The following is a 16316-nucleotide window of genomic DNA, read 5'->3' as shown; positions in this document are numbered from 1 at the left end:
CTTACATTTATTGGCCTGAATAGAAACCAGTTTAATCATTATGAATATCAGTATGGAAATTTCTCAAAGAACTACAATTAGAAATTCCATATGACCCAGTTATTCACCTTCTAGGTATCTTTCCCAAAGAGCTAAAGACACATATTACAATCAAAATGCATACCAAGGTAATAGCAAAATTCATAATGGCTATAATCCTGTAAGCAGCCTGCGTATCTGACAAATGGCAATTGGACAAATAAAATATGCCATCTCTACGGATAAATTCAGGACATGTAGAGGAAAATGTATGCTCCTGGAAAATACGATGTTGAGTGAAATAAATTAGACACACAAGCTTATAAGTTGTATGATATCTCTTATTGAGTAAGGCAAAGTTTAGACAGAGAATAATAAAGGCTGAATAGAAGGAAGTAGAAGGGAACAGGTCTACAAATGGGAAGGGGTTCAGCATGACGAAGGGAGATGGAGAAGGAAGCATAATTAAGGTATACCTTATTCAAGTGGAACCTAATGACCTCAGTGAATGAAACATATGTGAAAAACATGAGTTAAAAATAATCATGAAAGGAGAGAGAGGATTACAGGTGGAGGGAGGAGTGAGGGTGGGATTAAAATGAGGAAGCTGTGCTATGTACACGTATGCACTTTCTAAGATGAATGTAAACTTCATGAGCACAAAACACGTAGTAGTAAAAATAAAATTTGAAAGACAAAAGTTAATTTATAACTTTCTCAAGGAGTGTGACATATAAATTGGCTTAGAGAAAAAGAACTTGCACTGTTCTCATAGAGGAGAAGGTGGGTTGATGAAGTGGCAGAGTGGAATATATTGGAACTCAAAGCATAGTGTTGTATGTTTTGAAAAGTTCTTATTGTATAGACAATAAGTTTAACATTTTATAACTTCTAAAGCACAGAGCAATGGCATTATAGGATTTTTAGTACTTTAAGGAACTTGCACAGCAATATTCTAAGAACCCTTTTAAATACTCTGGGAAATTTTATTACAATTTATTTGTAATCCATATGCATAACACCTGTTTTGCTCATTTCATTTGTTAAGTATCCACCACAAAAGACTATCTTGTAAAGCTATCGTGAATCTCTACCAGTAAATTCTAACAGATAAAATTGTTTTAGGATTTATTCATCAAACATATTGAAAAACGAGGTGCAGATAGCTAAACATATTTATAATTGTATTAGGGAGACCTTGAAACTTTACCATAGTTTATTATAGTTTCCCTTTTCTTATGACCTATCTGTCATTTACTTTTTTCCAACACATTGTTATGAGGCATATATTTATTTTGTACTTTATCAGGCTTTCTGGATAAAAAATAGATAATATTTGCTATGATCAAAGGGATAATCTTTATTTGGAGATAATTACCTATCATATATTCAGCTGGCAAGTACCAGAAAAATTTAAATTATATCTGTACAGATTTATATGTGATTGAATATTTTAATATATTTTTTCAGTATATGATGCATTTCTCTCCTTGACATTTTAATTTTGACAGGTGAAAATCAATAAAGATGTTTCAGAGCTGGTCAGCTGTTTTGCTTCTTGGATTCATTCTTCTGGATTCAGAAGGAAGGCCAATGAAAGAAGCTGGATATGGTCTTAAGTTCCATCAACCTCTAACAAGATTGCGACATAAGGTACAGTCCACATTCCAAACCTGTTTGTAGTCTACCAAATAGGATTTAAACTATTAGTTGTCAAGTTGTTAATATAAGAGCACTTATTTTACAACCTTTTCAATAATTTCCATTTTATAAAGCATCATGTTTAAAATAATTACTATCAGCAAATTTGTAAATTTACCATTTCTGGAATTAAATATCTATTAAGGAAGAACCAAAATGAGCCACATAAAATATATCTTTAAAAATTTTTTCTTGGTACCAGAAATCAAACACAGAACCTTGTATCAGCAAGGCAGGCATGGTGCCACTGAGCTAAATTCTCAGCCCAATATGTCCTTAACCTTTGCAAGGAGTAATGAAATAGACCTACATAATAAATAGGTTAAGACCTCATCAGTCAGATAATTTGTGATATTTACATAAATTTAAATTTGGGGTATTTCAACTAAAAATAAAGTATTCTATTCTGGAGTTTGCCATAAAGATAAAACATTGTTGTTTACCTTTTTTAATATGTTAGCTAAAAATTGGATTGCATACAAATTATTAATGTTTTCCCTTCATCAAATACATAATTTTAAGTCATGCAATTTGAAATAGAGCTTAAAATTATGTACTAGGAAAGTACTTAATGTTAAACATTTTCAAGTATAAAATAAATTGATATTTAGTCATATTATAAATCATATAAGCACTTATAGAAAATCAAACTAGTGCTTTCATTTTGCTAATAGACTGTAATACTAAAAATATATGCAAGAAATATTTTTATTAGATTCAATTAAATTGATAATACATTTTACTTTTCTTGGAGAGTACAAGAAATGATATGCTGATTATGGAAGAAAATGTTTTCAACTTGTAATATTTCTTACACTTCTTATATTTAAAAGAAATTGAAATAAATGAAAACTGCTTTTCTTTCTTGCAGTCAGTATGTAATATTGGTATTTGCGTTGCGTATATTTTTGTTGAAATTTTTTCATAACTATCATATACAATAGCTAAACTTTATTGGAATTTTTATGTGACAGTAGGATAGGTCCTTAAATATATGATTTTTTTTAAATTTTCAAAACAATCTTACAAAGAGGACACCTATACTTTCACTTCAGAGAAGAGATTAAAGTCTTAAAGTTTTAGTTTTCTTGATCTACATATTTATTAAATATAGTAATTAGCTAGCCATAATATGAAGGATACATTTGCTAGACAGAGAAAAAGAAAGTAAAATGTGAATGTATACTTCAATGACATAAATCACTGTAAAACTGTAGTCATGTGAAAGTACTGGATCCCCCTATGAAGTTGTGGTTCAGAGTTCTCAGATTCATTGATTCATATTTTTCCTTTGATCCTAGTAATTGTTCTTAGAAACCCCTGCAATTTAAGGGAAACCACAAATAGCAGTTGTCTTTTTGGAGGTGGGTTTGCAAGTAGTCAATCCAAGAGTGTTGTCCTTGTTACTGATTGGCTGCTGCCCTGCACCCCATCTCCGGCGGGTGCACCAGCATTACCTCATCATATCCGGTTGCTGTACCTTGTGTAGCTGTCTGGAGTGTTCTTGGTTTTGTTCTTTTTAAATTCGTAAGATCCCTAAGATGCCACCAAAATGCCATGCACCTTATAACGCTTTATTAATACAGTATTAAATTAAATTACATGACTGCAGGAGAAATAGAATATTTAAGAGTTTAAACTATAAAATTAGGCATTTATAGGAATTTTCTTCCCATATATGAAATTCGCTGTTTTTCACAATTCATAGGTGCTCTAGGAATGTAACCTCTGTGAATGTTGGGGGTCTACTCTTTATTTCTCTTTCTGGTCTGGATATACGTACTTGGAAAATTGGCCCTATTTTTCTGTCTTTCTGTTGTGTGTACTATCACCTATTTCATGAAATAGTAATCAGTTTTATCCCAACCCAAAGTTAAAAACAATTACTCATTTTTGAGTGCTCTCATGACGCTTGGCTCCCAGTGTTGCATATCCGGTGAAGATTTATTCTGTGCTCTTTGTCTGCCTCGAGGCCAGAACTATGTTTTCCACTTCCCTTTATTCCTGATAAAATGAGCATACTACATACTGTATTAAATCATTTACAGAAAAATTTCAGGTAGAATGCCTACCTTGGCAAAATGTAACACCACAGGTTTTTATGTATCAATATGGGAGTTTATAAACAATTATAAATTATATTTTAATGTTAAAATATCAATATGTTTTGCAGGCAATTTAGTGAGGCTTTTATTTAAAAAAACAACACAAGAGGTTAAACTTTTTTGAGATGAAATAATACTCTCCAAATCTAATCTCTCAACCTTCTTTGTCTCATGTGTTTTATTCCTTAGTTAGAAATACTATATAATATTTTGTATTTAAGAGGAAGAGTTGTTGTGATAATACTTAACTTTCAAAAAAAATTGTACAGAAGTGAGACTTGAGAGCGAGAGAGAGAATTAGACTAAGACACAGAGGGGCCCTGACTTGTTCCAAGTCCAGGTGCGTCCCTGAAAGCTCCCCATCACAAAACCATCCACTCATCATCACTCTCCTTAATCTTCAAGAACTAATTTTATTCTTCAGAGATTACATTATAGGTTTTATTTTGGTTCCCAGGTATTTCTGGTCGTCATTTTGCCACACCTTCCTATCCTCAGTAGGCTCCTGTGCTATTTTATTGGTAAGGACTGTGGGTGAAAATTGATCAGCCATACAACTTTCCTGCGTCTTCTTTTTCTGTGAATTACCTTCATTTACAAAAGTCATCGATGTTTGTGAACATATATAATTCACATATTTATCGGATTTTTTTTCTTCCCTTGGAATGCGAGCTACTATTCATCTTGTCCCCATACCTAAATCATGTGGCAAACACTCAGTAAATATGTTAAGTGAATACGTCCCCCTGAAGGCTACTTTAAGGCTGAAAATGAGACTATATATATATTTCCAGTTATATATCATGTCAAATAAAATATTCTTTTTATCATTTATCAAAATAAAAGTAACAGAACATCACTTCAAAAATTTTAATAAATTACTGTCATTTTAAATCTAGTTTTGTCAAAATTGCAAAATTAGAAATATATTTATATATAGTTTTACAAGATTGAGAAAATGTGTAAGTAGATTTTCCATTGGAATTAGGATTCAATAATATTTAATTTAGTTATTGACTAGAAAACTATAAATAAATACTATACACAATATATCTTCATCCCTGATTAGCCATGTTTATATCTTCCTCAGAAAACTGTTAGTACTTTTATTCTGAACAAATATAAATAGATCTGTAACTCATTTTTTCAGATATTCATGTGCCAATTGATAATAAATCCCATTTTGACAGCAAACTGGTAAAATGTGGGACTTACTATTAGACTATGTATTGCAGATATAAATATAAACATATTCATACATATTTATGTTATTTGAAATTATATGTACAAGAAATGTAATTAAAATTTATCTGGTTTACCTTACAATAAAAGTGAATTACACTAAATTTGTCATGCTAATTATAGAAATCTAAATTACAGTATAGAGATGTATATCTGAGGGAGCTGATCATGTGTTTTATCCAATATATTTCTTCAACAGTACTTCTGAAACAACATATGAAGAAACTTACTAGCATTGTAGAATCAAAATATGTAGTCACTAAATCTAAATCCCCAAAGTGGTGTTTTATTGGTTATTACTTTAGTTTAAATATCGTAAACTTACATCATGCTAAGTGCTTTCACATACATTAGCTGTCATTTAATCATGTAATAGTTCTGGGAGGCAGAAAATATTCTTATTTATTCATGACATCTTTAAAACCTAGAGAGATAAAGTAACTTTCTCAGGACAAGAGAGGAAAACAGCCAGAGTGGATGAGGAAAGAGGCAGGTAACAGCAAAGTTAGGCCAAAGATGAGGAGAGGTCCTGCTGACAGTAAAGCAATAAGCCACTGGTTGTGGAATCATCTGGTGTTATTTCAGGTTGTCTCTCTTTCTCCTCCGTAAGCAAATCCAAAGAATATCCATATCCATTTCTGAAATGAATGTCTTTTGATGGCTTCAGTGGAGAATTCATTAGTGTGGCATATTAACTAATGGTCAATTTGGAACACCCCGCTGAACTGAATCAGCATGGTCTGGGCATGGAAGACCCACCTGAGGATTGTTGCCAGTAGCATTAAAAGAGAACTGGAGAAGGAGATCATTGGCTTTTGATATTCCAGGAGAAGCTTGCTGTGGTTGGTTTTCCTGATGTGAGCTTTGCTGTTCTCATTGTCTTCAGAGCTCAGGTTGTCACTGTCACTGGTAATGACTGCTCTTCTCATCAAAGGGGAGCTCTGGTCTTCACCATGTGCATCACTTCCTGGCTCCAGTGCAGGTCTCTCAGCCTGGTTTCACAAATCCTTCACCCCACAGGCACAGCTTTTCTGGCTTCCACCACTGGCCTTTGGGTCTTCCCAGTGAAGATCCTCAATACAGACAAGCATGAGACATTGCTGTGGGCTCTAGGCCACTGGCTGGACTCATGGAGGATATTGGCTTGGGCTCTAGGCCTTTAACTAGAGGGACGCTGTGTACAACATGGCTGTGGGATTCAGGCCCTTGACTAGATTCTTTGGGTCTCTAGTGTGTGGCTACATCTCTTGCACAGCTCTGCATTTCACTTTTTGGATGAATATTACAAAATAATTCCATAAATTATGTGTTCTGTATTAAATCTATGCCCTTGCAAACCATGACTACAATTAGCAAGCAAGCAATAATGGCTCTAATAACAGGGTTGCAGAGAGGATTCTGGGTGAATGCTGTGTTTATTTATGAGAAAGTTTCCTGAAGTCTCCCAAATTTTGAGCTAGGCTATCCCAAATGTAACAATCTTACCAGGCATTGCTGTGGAGCAGATTCTCTGTTAGATTTATTCTATACATTAGATTCTTTAGTTATATAGCTATTCTCATAGGCAGTATGGTTTTATCATTGTTTTATAAATAAAGAAATTGGAATTCACAGTGGTTAAATAATTGTTTAATATTGCAGGAAAATTAGGCAAGAGGACTTAGAAAAATATACAGAGTCTGAATAACTTAATGAAGATTACAAAATGGGTATTGTGTGTAGGAAACGGAACTGTGTGCCATGTGTTTCCTGTTTTCCTACATGCCAGTCACATGATGGTAAGGTGGATTCACATGTCTCCATCCCTTTGTAGTTGGATAAGACCATGTATGTAGTTTTGGTTGAAGAGTTAGAATGGAAAAACTATTGAAACAGCAGGATGACAGTTTCTTAACAATTGTAAAATCTTCCAGAACTCTTTCTTTCTTCCAGTTTGACAAACAGCATCTGTCCCAGGTGATGGCTGTTTAATCATCCAAAACATCTGAATGCTCAGGGTAAATAAACACCCCAATGATTAGAGATTGTCATGGAACATGAAATGGAAGAAAGAACTTTGTCACTTCAAATTACTGAGATTTAAGAGCTGTAATCAGCCCAGCCCCACTGCTTCCTCCCACATAATGACAGAAGTAGCACCTAATCCACACCCCCTAACCACAGCTCCTGTGCTCCATTGTCTATACCTCTGGGCTCCCTATATTATTTCCATTTTGGCTCTTTCTTTTCCCCACTTATCCTTTATGTCTTACATCTCTCTACTTTTTGCTTGTGGTTACCCATCATAATCTAACTCTGGTTGCATTTCTGATCTTACAGTATGCATGTACTAATATTTCATCATATTAACATGGATTTAACTGATTGTAAATCCTTTTAGGATTAGAACCTTAAATACAATGTTTTCTTACCTACAGAACTGATTAAACTGCCACAATTTTTACTAATGATGATAAAGTCAGTGTTGAAGGAAGATCTTACAAGCTCAAAAGGAATATTCTTTGAGTTGTCTAGTAGGACCACTTAAAGTACTTATTTTTCTATTCATAGTCTGTTTTTTCCCCTTCCATTTACCTGCTCATCCTTCTTATCAAAGATATATTCATTAGACATTTTATTATGGTTGCTTCATTATCTCTTTCTAAAATATCATTGAGAATTTTTGAGTGCTAGTTTGATGGTCATGAACTTCTTAAGATGCTCTTGCTCACAGAAGGTCCATGATTTTCCATGAATTTTTCAGAATATATATCAGTCTGCAATATAATATTTTTCTTTTAGGGCTTGAAACATTTCACTCTAAGCTCTTCTGGCCTTTAAGTTTGTGTTGAGACATGTACTGTGATTCTAATGAATTTACTTTTATAAGTTATTTATTGTTCTTTAAAAAGATTATTTCCTTGTGTTCAAGTTGATGTATTCTTGAGAAGTTCTTTTCTGAATGTAGCTATTGGGATTCTCTAAGATTCATTTATCTATATGTTAAATTATTTCCTTATATTTGGAAAGTTTTCTGCTATTACTGTTATAAACAGGGGTATTATGCCTTTTGTTCTGTCTTGTGATTTTACTATAGGGTATTAGCCCTGCAGTCTAGTTCTGACACTTTGTCCTTGTATTGGCCACTTCTGCTACCAGTAATTTCAACAGAATTTTTATAGTAATTGATTTCTTTTTGGTACCTTTCATGGGCTGTAATGTTTTTGCTAAAGTATTAATTCATATTTTGTATTGTTTTGTTTAGCTTTTCTTTCTTTCTGTTAATGTATTCTCACTCACGGATGGTTTTAAGTCTACCCTCTGTTTAGTTATACCTTCTTTGAGCTCATTGAGCACCTTATTGATCAATTTATCTCCTCTTTTATTTTTTCAAATAATTAAGCCAGGTAGCTTTTCTGTTTCCTCTACCTTACTGCCCCGTAGGTCAGCTTTGGGAGAGTTAGGGATTGTTGGAGGCATTTTTTTCCTCTTGTCTTTTATTGCTGAGAATTATGGGTTGATAATATTGGAGAGATGTTGTTAGTATGGAAATCTGTTTAGTTAGTGTCTGCTTTAGGCATGGTTAACTATAGACCTTTGTTTCTGTCCTTAGACCCAACCATTCTGTAAATTTGAGAGTGGAGGATAAATGGACAGAATTGTTAATGACCCAAAGATAATCTACATATTGGCATACAGAGAAAAATAATTAATAGCAACAACTATGCCACCCTAGCAGTACCAACAAAATCAGCAACAATAATAGTATCAAAAGCAAACTATCTACTGACAGAGGATATCTATCCTTACCCATAGAAAGGAGATCTATAATTATATTATAAACATTAAAACAAGCAAACATTGAAGTAGAGTAAATATCTACTGAATGCAAAACTATATCTCCATTAACAGTAGAAAAGTATGGAACAGTAGTAGTAGAGCTCAATAACGATCAGTGGTGATACTGAGCAGGAAAGAAGGAATGCAAACTCAACAGTCCAAGGAGATTTATTGCTAAACCTGCATAGGACCTCTCTGTACAAATAGAAGAGAGAAGGTGTCTCATAGAGGCTAAGAAGCGTTTTATATGGTGTTATTTTGGGGGGTTGGCTTTTTGAGGGGTTGGGTTTGAGAAACAGTAGGTTTGTGGCTTGCTTATGTATCCTCTGTGTCTTCTGTAACCTATTGACATGTCCTTGAGGGACTGCTTATACCCTGCTGAACATGTCCTTTCTGACCTCCTGACATGTCCTGGGGGGCCACTTGTGAATTTCTGAACAACACCTGTGTGCTGAACAACTGTGATCTGTGTAAAACAAAACCTGCGTTTCTCTAAGATAGTTAATGGGCTCATTTAGACTGGTGGTATCTCTGTCAGGGCTCTATCAGATACTAGTCAAGGTAAAATGGGTGGGAAACAGGAGAATGAAAGATTTTCTAAAAATTATGCAATGGAAAATAAGAAGAGAAAAATGAGAAGGATGAAATTAAGGAGTAAAAAGAAGTTAATAGGATTAGAAAAAAATTAGAAAAGAATAAAAACAAAAATACAAAATAAAAAATAAAACAGGAGAAACAAATACAATGAAAAAGAGGCAAAAAGTAAAACTTAATAAGAAAGAAAACAACAGAAAAACCAAGACCCATAACCAATTTAAAAATAAGCCTTAGGTTAAAAAAATAAAAATATTCCATATTCTTTTAAGTAGAAAAAACAAGTACAAGAAATCCTTGTTTTAACAGTGGCTAATAACAAAAATACTTTCTTAGTTACTTAAGGAGCCTATGCAGAAATTAAAAGGCAAGATTGTTTGTGGTGGTTTCAGAGAAGATGATGAATAACTTCTAGAGATCTCACATGTGGAAGGGAAACCATAGTTAATACTGGGTGTCATACGTGACATTGTACTATTGAAAAATTCTTTATTGTTCACCCCACAGACACAGACACACACACACACACACACACACACACACAGAAAAGGATGAGCGTGTGATATGACAGATACATCATCTAACTCACAGTGATAATCATTTTATTTTGCAAAACATCAAGTTATGCACTCACCTTAAATACTTATAGTTTTTTCAATTATACCTCATTAAGGTGAAGAAATACATAAGAAAGAGAAACCCTTTTCACCAGAAATCACTTCTATGTGGATAGATGATAGATTAGATTATATGTATTTTTTTGTCTGTCAGTCATCTATCTACCACAACACTGAGCATCACTATGGCCCTTTCATAAATTCATGTAACATACTTGGATCTTATCTATTTCTCCATTACTTTTTCTCAGACCTTCCTCCACCTCTCATTTATTCCTTTCTTCTTGTCTACTCATAGTTTCTGCTAAAAGCCATAAATTAATACTCTTTGTATTTTAATAACTGTTGACAGGGGGCAGTTTTTCTTAGTTCCTCTGCTTTGTATTCCATGTAGTGGTAGGGCATGGAAGGAGGCATCTAAGTGTTGCATCATCGACTGAAAAGTATTAACAGTTGTGAAAGGTCTGTGATTATATCATCTTTCCACCCAGTAAGTTTACTGGCCACACATAGTTTCATGAAGAGTGAAAATAAGATACATTTATTTCCAGTTCAAATACAAACAACATTTATTGTTCACATCAATACCAGTAGTGGAATATCAGTATTTTAACTAGTTCTGTGAGCCACCTTTTCACAGGATGAGTGCACATGGAAAAGAGGCCAGGTTACACAGCAAACCTCATGTACTAGACCACACGAGAAAATCTATGAGTTGGAGCAACAAATCTGTTCTGTGGGCCATAAGTGTAACTATTCTTTGCAACAGAGTGAAGCATCTCTATTCCACTGGACAGTATGTAATTTTTCACTTTGCTGTAAACAGACATGTAGTCTCTTTCCTATAAGGATTTAAACAATTTGGTTTTTCTTCCAGTGAAGGTGTTTTGCCTCTGTTCCAAACCATTTGCTATATACATATTCTTGAATAGATAAACTGCAGCAAATGGGGCCAGCCTCCCTGCTCACAGGATGCGCAGAAACCTGAGAGCTGTCGTTGAATTTTTTTCCAGCACGTATTGATAACACCACTTGCAGTGCCCAGGAGGTTGCAGAGAGCTTGAAATATCTGTCTGTCTGAGGCCAAAGGCAAGTGCTCTGGGTGCAAAGCATGTGATTGGAAAACCAAGTACAAAGTGTAGCCTTATCCTACCTCTTACCTAGTTAACTTTGTCTTCTTAAAATCTTTCAGATCATAAATAAGATCTTGTTAATTTTTAAATGTGTTTGCATGTTTATTCTTTCAAATCAATATTTGCCCATCTGGAGAAAATATACATTCAATGGACCAAATATTTTGCTAAACTCAAACAGGTGAAAAAAAAAAAAGGACATATTTGATCTTAACAGTTCTCCAGGAAAGGACCCCTACAGATGAATATCTGTTGCTGCACTTGAAATATGAATTCTCCAGGTAGTACTATTATTACAGACTTTAGGTGGCTTGCAAAGGGATGCTTCTTTAGACATGTGTGGCCCTACACTAAGTTTCTTCTTCTTTTTTGGGGGGTGGGGTTAAGAGTTAAAACTAGCTATAACATGAAAAAAATAGTTGCTTTCTTCTGAAGAATTACTTTTGGAATGCTAAAAATACAATGTGTCATCATTCTGTTTACATCTATTCAACACAAATACAGCAAAGTAGGCAATTGCAGTGAAGCTTGTATAGGACATTGCAGCCAGGCTCACTGGTATTTCAGTATACTCCACATACCCCACCTGGGCATGTATGCTATTTTCTACTGCACCAATGTGGGTTTTCCATGGAATGAGTGACAAAGCTTTCTCTCACATTACTGCATATATGTCATCATCAATGTACACATTATAAATTGTTCTGTGCATCATTATTAAATAATCTATTGAGGATTTGGCTAGCAAATGAAAGGAAGTATCCTGATTTATTAGCTTGACATCCAGAGTATTTAAGTGATAACCACGATTGAAAAAGGTGGTGCTAATTTTAATTTCTACTACTCATGGCTGTATTTCTTAAAGTAGGTTTGTAGTTAATGTTTGGAGGCAAAGTTCTTTGTTGAATATGACATAAACTGATTCTTTCAGCTGAAATTAATACTTACTCTGTCTTCAAGAACAGTTGTTCATCTTCAACACTGCTGTTAAAGTGACATGTTTTTTTAGGACCCTTCATCTGTCTCACTTTTATAATTTTAAAAAGTTAAAGTGATATATTAAAATATAAAAGTTGTTTATAACAATGAGATGCCATGTAATGTTTAATCCATTGTATTTTTTGCTACCAAAACATAAATTCATTCCATTATTTCAGCAAACATTTTCTAAGAACCTGCTGGACACATAATACTGACCAAGACATACTGAGTCGCTCTGAAGAGCACAGTTTCGAATAGCTAAATCTTGCAAACAGCCCAGATGCCCATCAGTTGATGAATGGATAAAGAACATGTGTGAGTGTGTGTGTGTGTGTGTGTGTGTGTATGTGTGTTTTAAAATAAAATGGAGTACTACTCAGCCATAAAAATGAGAAACCATAGACATTTATAGCTAAATGGATGCACATTGAAGCCATACTCTTAAGTAAAATAAATAGGACACACACGTTTAAATATTGAACTGTCCCTTTGGCATGAGAAACTAAAAGTGTAAACAAGGACCAAAACGTAAAATAGATAATGTGATATAGGAAGAAAAGGTTCAAAGAGGAAAGGGAAGTGAGTGGTTGAGGGAAAGAAAAGAAGCTAAAGAAAAAAATATGAGAAAAGAAAAAACCCAGGAACAGAACCTTTGTACATAGGGAGAGGTGGAGGGGTGGAAGGCAGCAAAGGGGAATGGGAATAAATAAGAACCAAAATGAATCATGGACAGGTACAAATTCCTAATGATGAATGAGATCGTAATGTGTACCTAAAATGTACCAATAAACTTAGTTTTTTAAAAAAGTGTAAAAATGAAGCATTATACCTGAGAGACTATTTTATGTGAAATAAATAATCTTAGGAACTTTACAGTCTTTATGTACAAAGGCTGTAAGAATTTTAAAATTGATAATTATTAAGTTTCTTCACATGTCCAAAGTCCGGAATACCTTCAGTAAAAGTGTGAATCGCAAAGTTCTTTGATGTTGTGTTGTCAAAGTTGTAGGCAAATGACCTCAGCTCCACGGTCTGCAGACCAGGCTCAGCCACCACATCCATGGCGTCAGCCAAGAACACAAGCATTGGTGCACACGGGAAAAGAGCATTGGTCAAGGTGGCTCTGCTGGGAAGCACTGAGAGCTTTAAGATCTGCCTTTCAGGGGCTGACAGCAACCTTGAAGTTACATAGAAAGCAGGGATAAAGGCAAGGAGTAAGGGTTTGCATGACTGGCAGCATCGGAAATATCGGTAGTCATGGTCTTGTTACTGGTCATCTCAGACCAGGTTCTGTGAAGGCCTGTGAGCACCTTCATTGCTTCATAGCGCAATTCTGTTGCCATCCTGAGATAACAGCTCCTTTTCTGGAGCAATGTTGTAATCTCACAACTGGCCCCGAGTGCTGGAAACAGAGCTACAGAATTTAGTGTTTGTCCCAAGTTCTAGTTTTGCTTTGGTCCTGCTCATTTTATCCCCTTTTCTTTCTTGGGGGAATGGGAATGTTTTTTCCTTTGCCACTGTACATTGGCAGAATTTAACTTTAACTTTTGCAAAGGCTCATAGCCAACAGTTTTATCTAATGTCTCAAAGAAGACTTTGGATTTGGAAATTTCACGAATTTTGGAACTGTTAAGCCTTTGACAACTGTTAGAAAAATACTAAAGACAATTTGTATAAAGAGATGTGCATGACTTTTTAGGGGCTGGTGGCATAGTATTATGGTTTATATCTAGGTACCCCCTAAAGCCTCCTGTGATCATAGGTGGGAAACTTTGGAAAGTGATTGCATTGTAAGGGCATTAGAGCAGGCTTGCTGTTCGGAGTTGGGGTTTTGAGAGAACAGGCAGTCACTGCAGGCATGACAGAAAAACTTATATTGTACTTCCCTTTCCACCCTTTACTTTCTGTCTAATTCTTGGCTGTGTGATATGAGCAGATTTCCTTTATGTCAAGCCTTTCCACCATACTGCCCACCATGTGAAGAGTGAAACTTCCGAATGAAAGCCAAAATAACCTCTTCTCATTGGGTTGTGACTATCTGGTATTGTGTCTCAGTGACAAGGAAAGTGACTAGAAATTTGCTAAAACTAAAATAAAACATTGACAAAATAAGAAGTATTTTTTTCATTGAGAGTCCTACATTCTATGTTACGTATGTGTATTAATTTATAGCTTCAATTTTTGCTATTATACAACTTTGTGTGTGTGTGTGTGTGTATGTGTGTGTGTGTGTGTGTGTGTGTGCTGGGGATGGAATTCAGGACTGTGCACCTGTGAGGCAGGAGGTAGCAACATTGAGCTAAGTCCCTGGCCCTACTATTATACAACTTTTACAACTTATTCCAAATATGTATTCCTCTTACCATCTTTTTTTCTTGCATTCAGGATCAAACTTAGGACCTTTTTCTTTTGAGGCAGGCAGCAGAACCACTGAGCTAAATCCCCAAGCCCTCATTTTACCATCTTAATCAAAACTGTTTTCTTTAAAATTGTAGTAGTGACTAACAGCAGTGTATCTGGTTTATATTTTTAAAAGACACACAAAGCAAATATTTATATAAAATAAAAATTATCTACTTGAAGTACTGCTGACATAAAAACAGTTGAATTACTGAATAATGCAAAGAAAACAAAAGGCCAAAGATTTGAACAGATACTTTATAAAGAGAAATTTATGAAAATTCAGTATGCAACTAATAGAATGTTTGATGAGTCATCAAGAAAATTCAGATTTCACTGTGATAGTTACCAGTATGTATTCTTTACTATATACTGTCTGAAATTAAAAAGACTTAGATGAGCAAACATGGAAAAACTATGGGCCAAATGGAACTTTCATTTATTGTTGTTGGAAATATAAAATTTTACAAATATTTTAGAAAGCATCCATGTAGATTCTTATATTTTAAAAATCTACCTATTAATCATCAGTACACTCCTGATATTGAACCAGTGGAAATTAAAATATTTAAATACAAAACACGTGAACAAGTATGTTTATAGCAACTTTACTCATAGTGGTCCAGCTAGGATTCCATCAACAGTAAAATGGAGTTCAGAAAACAAAAACTAAAAGCCAACCAAAATAATAGCATATCTTGATACAGAAGTGAGTACTAGTCACAATAAAATGGGATTCACCATTGATGGGCAGAATGACTAATAAATCAATAGCATTATTCTAAGTGAAAACACTTGTGAGAAATCTGAATATATCACATTCTATTTACATGAAATCAAGAACAGACAAATCCATGTGAATAAGATTGGTGGATTCTGAAGGAGTGAAGAAGAGATTTACTGGGGAAAGGCTTCAGGAAAATCTCATCGGATGGTAAAATTCTGTATCCTCGTATGTCTACATGGTCAACTATATACACACATTTGTTAAAACTGAACAGAATATACATATAAAATTTGGGCTTTGCATAGTAAAGTCTGCAATGCAATTTTACAATGCAAAATCATGCAATATAATTCTAATCAAATCTTAGAAAGTTATTTTGTGAGCATAAATAAATTGATACTAAATTGATAAATTGATTCTAAAGGGAACAAAAAAAGGGCAAAATTAGAACTCCAGGAGAACACAGGGAAAGAGAACTGATATTACCCAAATTTGTTTCTTACTATAAAGTTACATTAATCAAGACATTGAGCATTTGGAAAAAGAATAAATAGATTATAGGAGCATAATATAATGTCCAAAAATAAATCCATACAAATATAATCAACTGATCTTTTCAAGAAGCAAAAATAATACAATAGAACAAAGCAAGACATAGACATTAAATTTCTTACAAAAATTAATTCAATCATGATCAAGAACTAAACACAAAATGAAAGTGTATGAAATTCCTAGAAGATAATATAGGACAACTCCTAGATGATTTTGAGTTTGGTAATGACTTTGTAAACACAACACTAAAGACTTAATATATGAATAAAATAATTGAGCAACTGTATTTAGTAATGTAAAAGAAACTGTCCACTAAATGAGCTACACTCTTTCAGAAAACATTTATGAACATCCACCAAAAAGCAGCTATTATCCAAATTATTCAATAAACATTATAAACACAACAAAATGATAACAATTATAAGAG

General features: G+C 34.1%; 1 protein-coding gene across 1 annotated transcript in view; it reads left to right on the top strand.

Annotated features, from left to right (window-relative positions):
* Fstl5 (follistatin like 5) overlaps nt 1-16316 on the top strand; it is a 716962-nt gene that overhangs the window by 88747 nt on the left and 611899 nt on the right. Inside the window, exon 2 of the mRNA XM_033759984.1 lies at nt 1530-1671. Coding sequence (XP_033615875.1) covers nt 1546-1671 — 126 coding nt within the window. The 5' untranslated portion in view covers nt 1530-1545. The remainder of the gene's footprint in view (nt 1-1529; nt 1672-16316) is intronic.

The sequence above is a fragment of the Fukomys damarensis genome, unplaced genomic scaffold (genome assembly GCF_012274545.1).
Source record: "Fukomys damarensis isolate Sample0158 unplaced genomic scaffold, DMR_v1.0_HiC HiC_scaffold_38, whole genome shotgun sequence".
NCBI lineage: Eukaryota > Metazoa > Chordata > Mammalia > Rodentia > Bathyergidae > Fukomys > Fukomys damarensis.
Note: the sequence above shows the minus strand (reverse complement) of the source record. Positions and strands in the feature narration are given on the sequence as shown.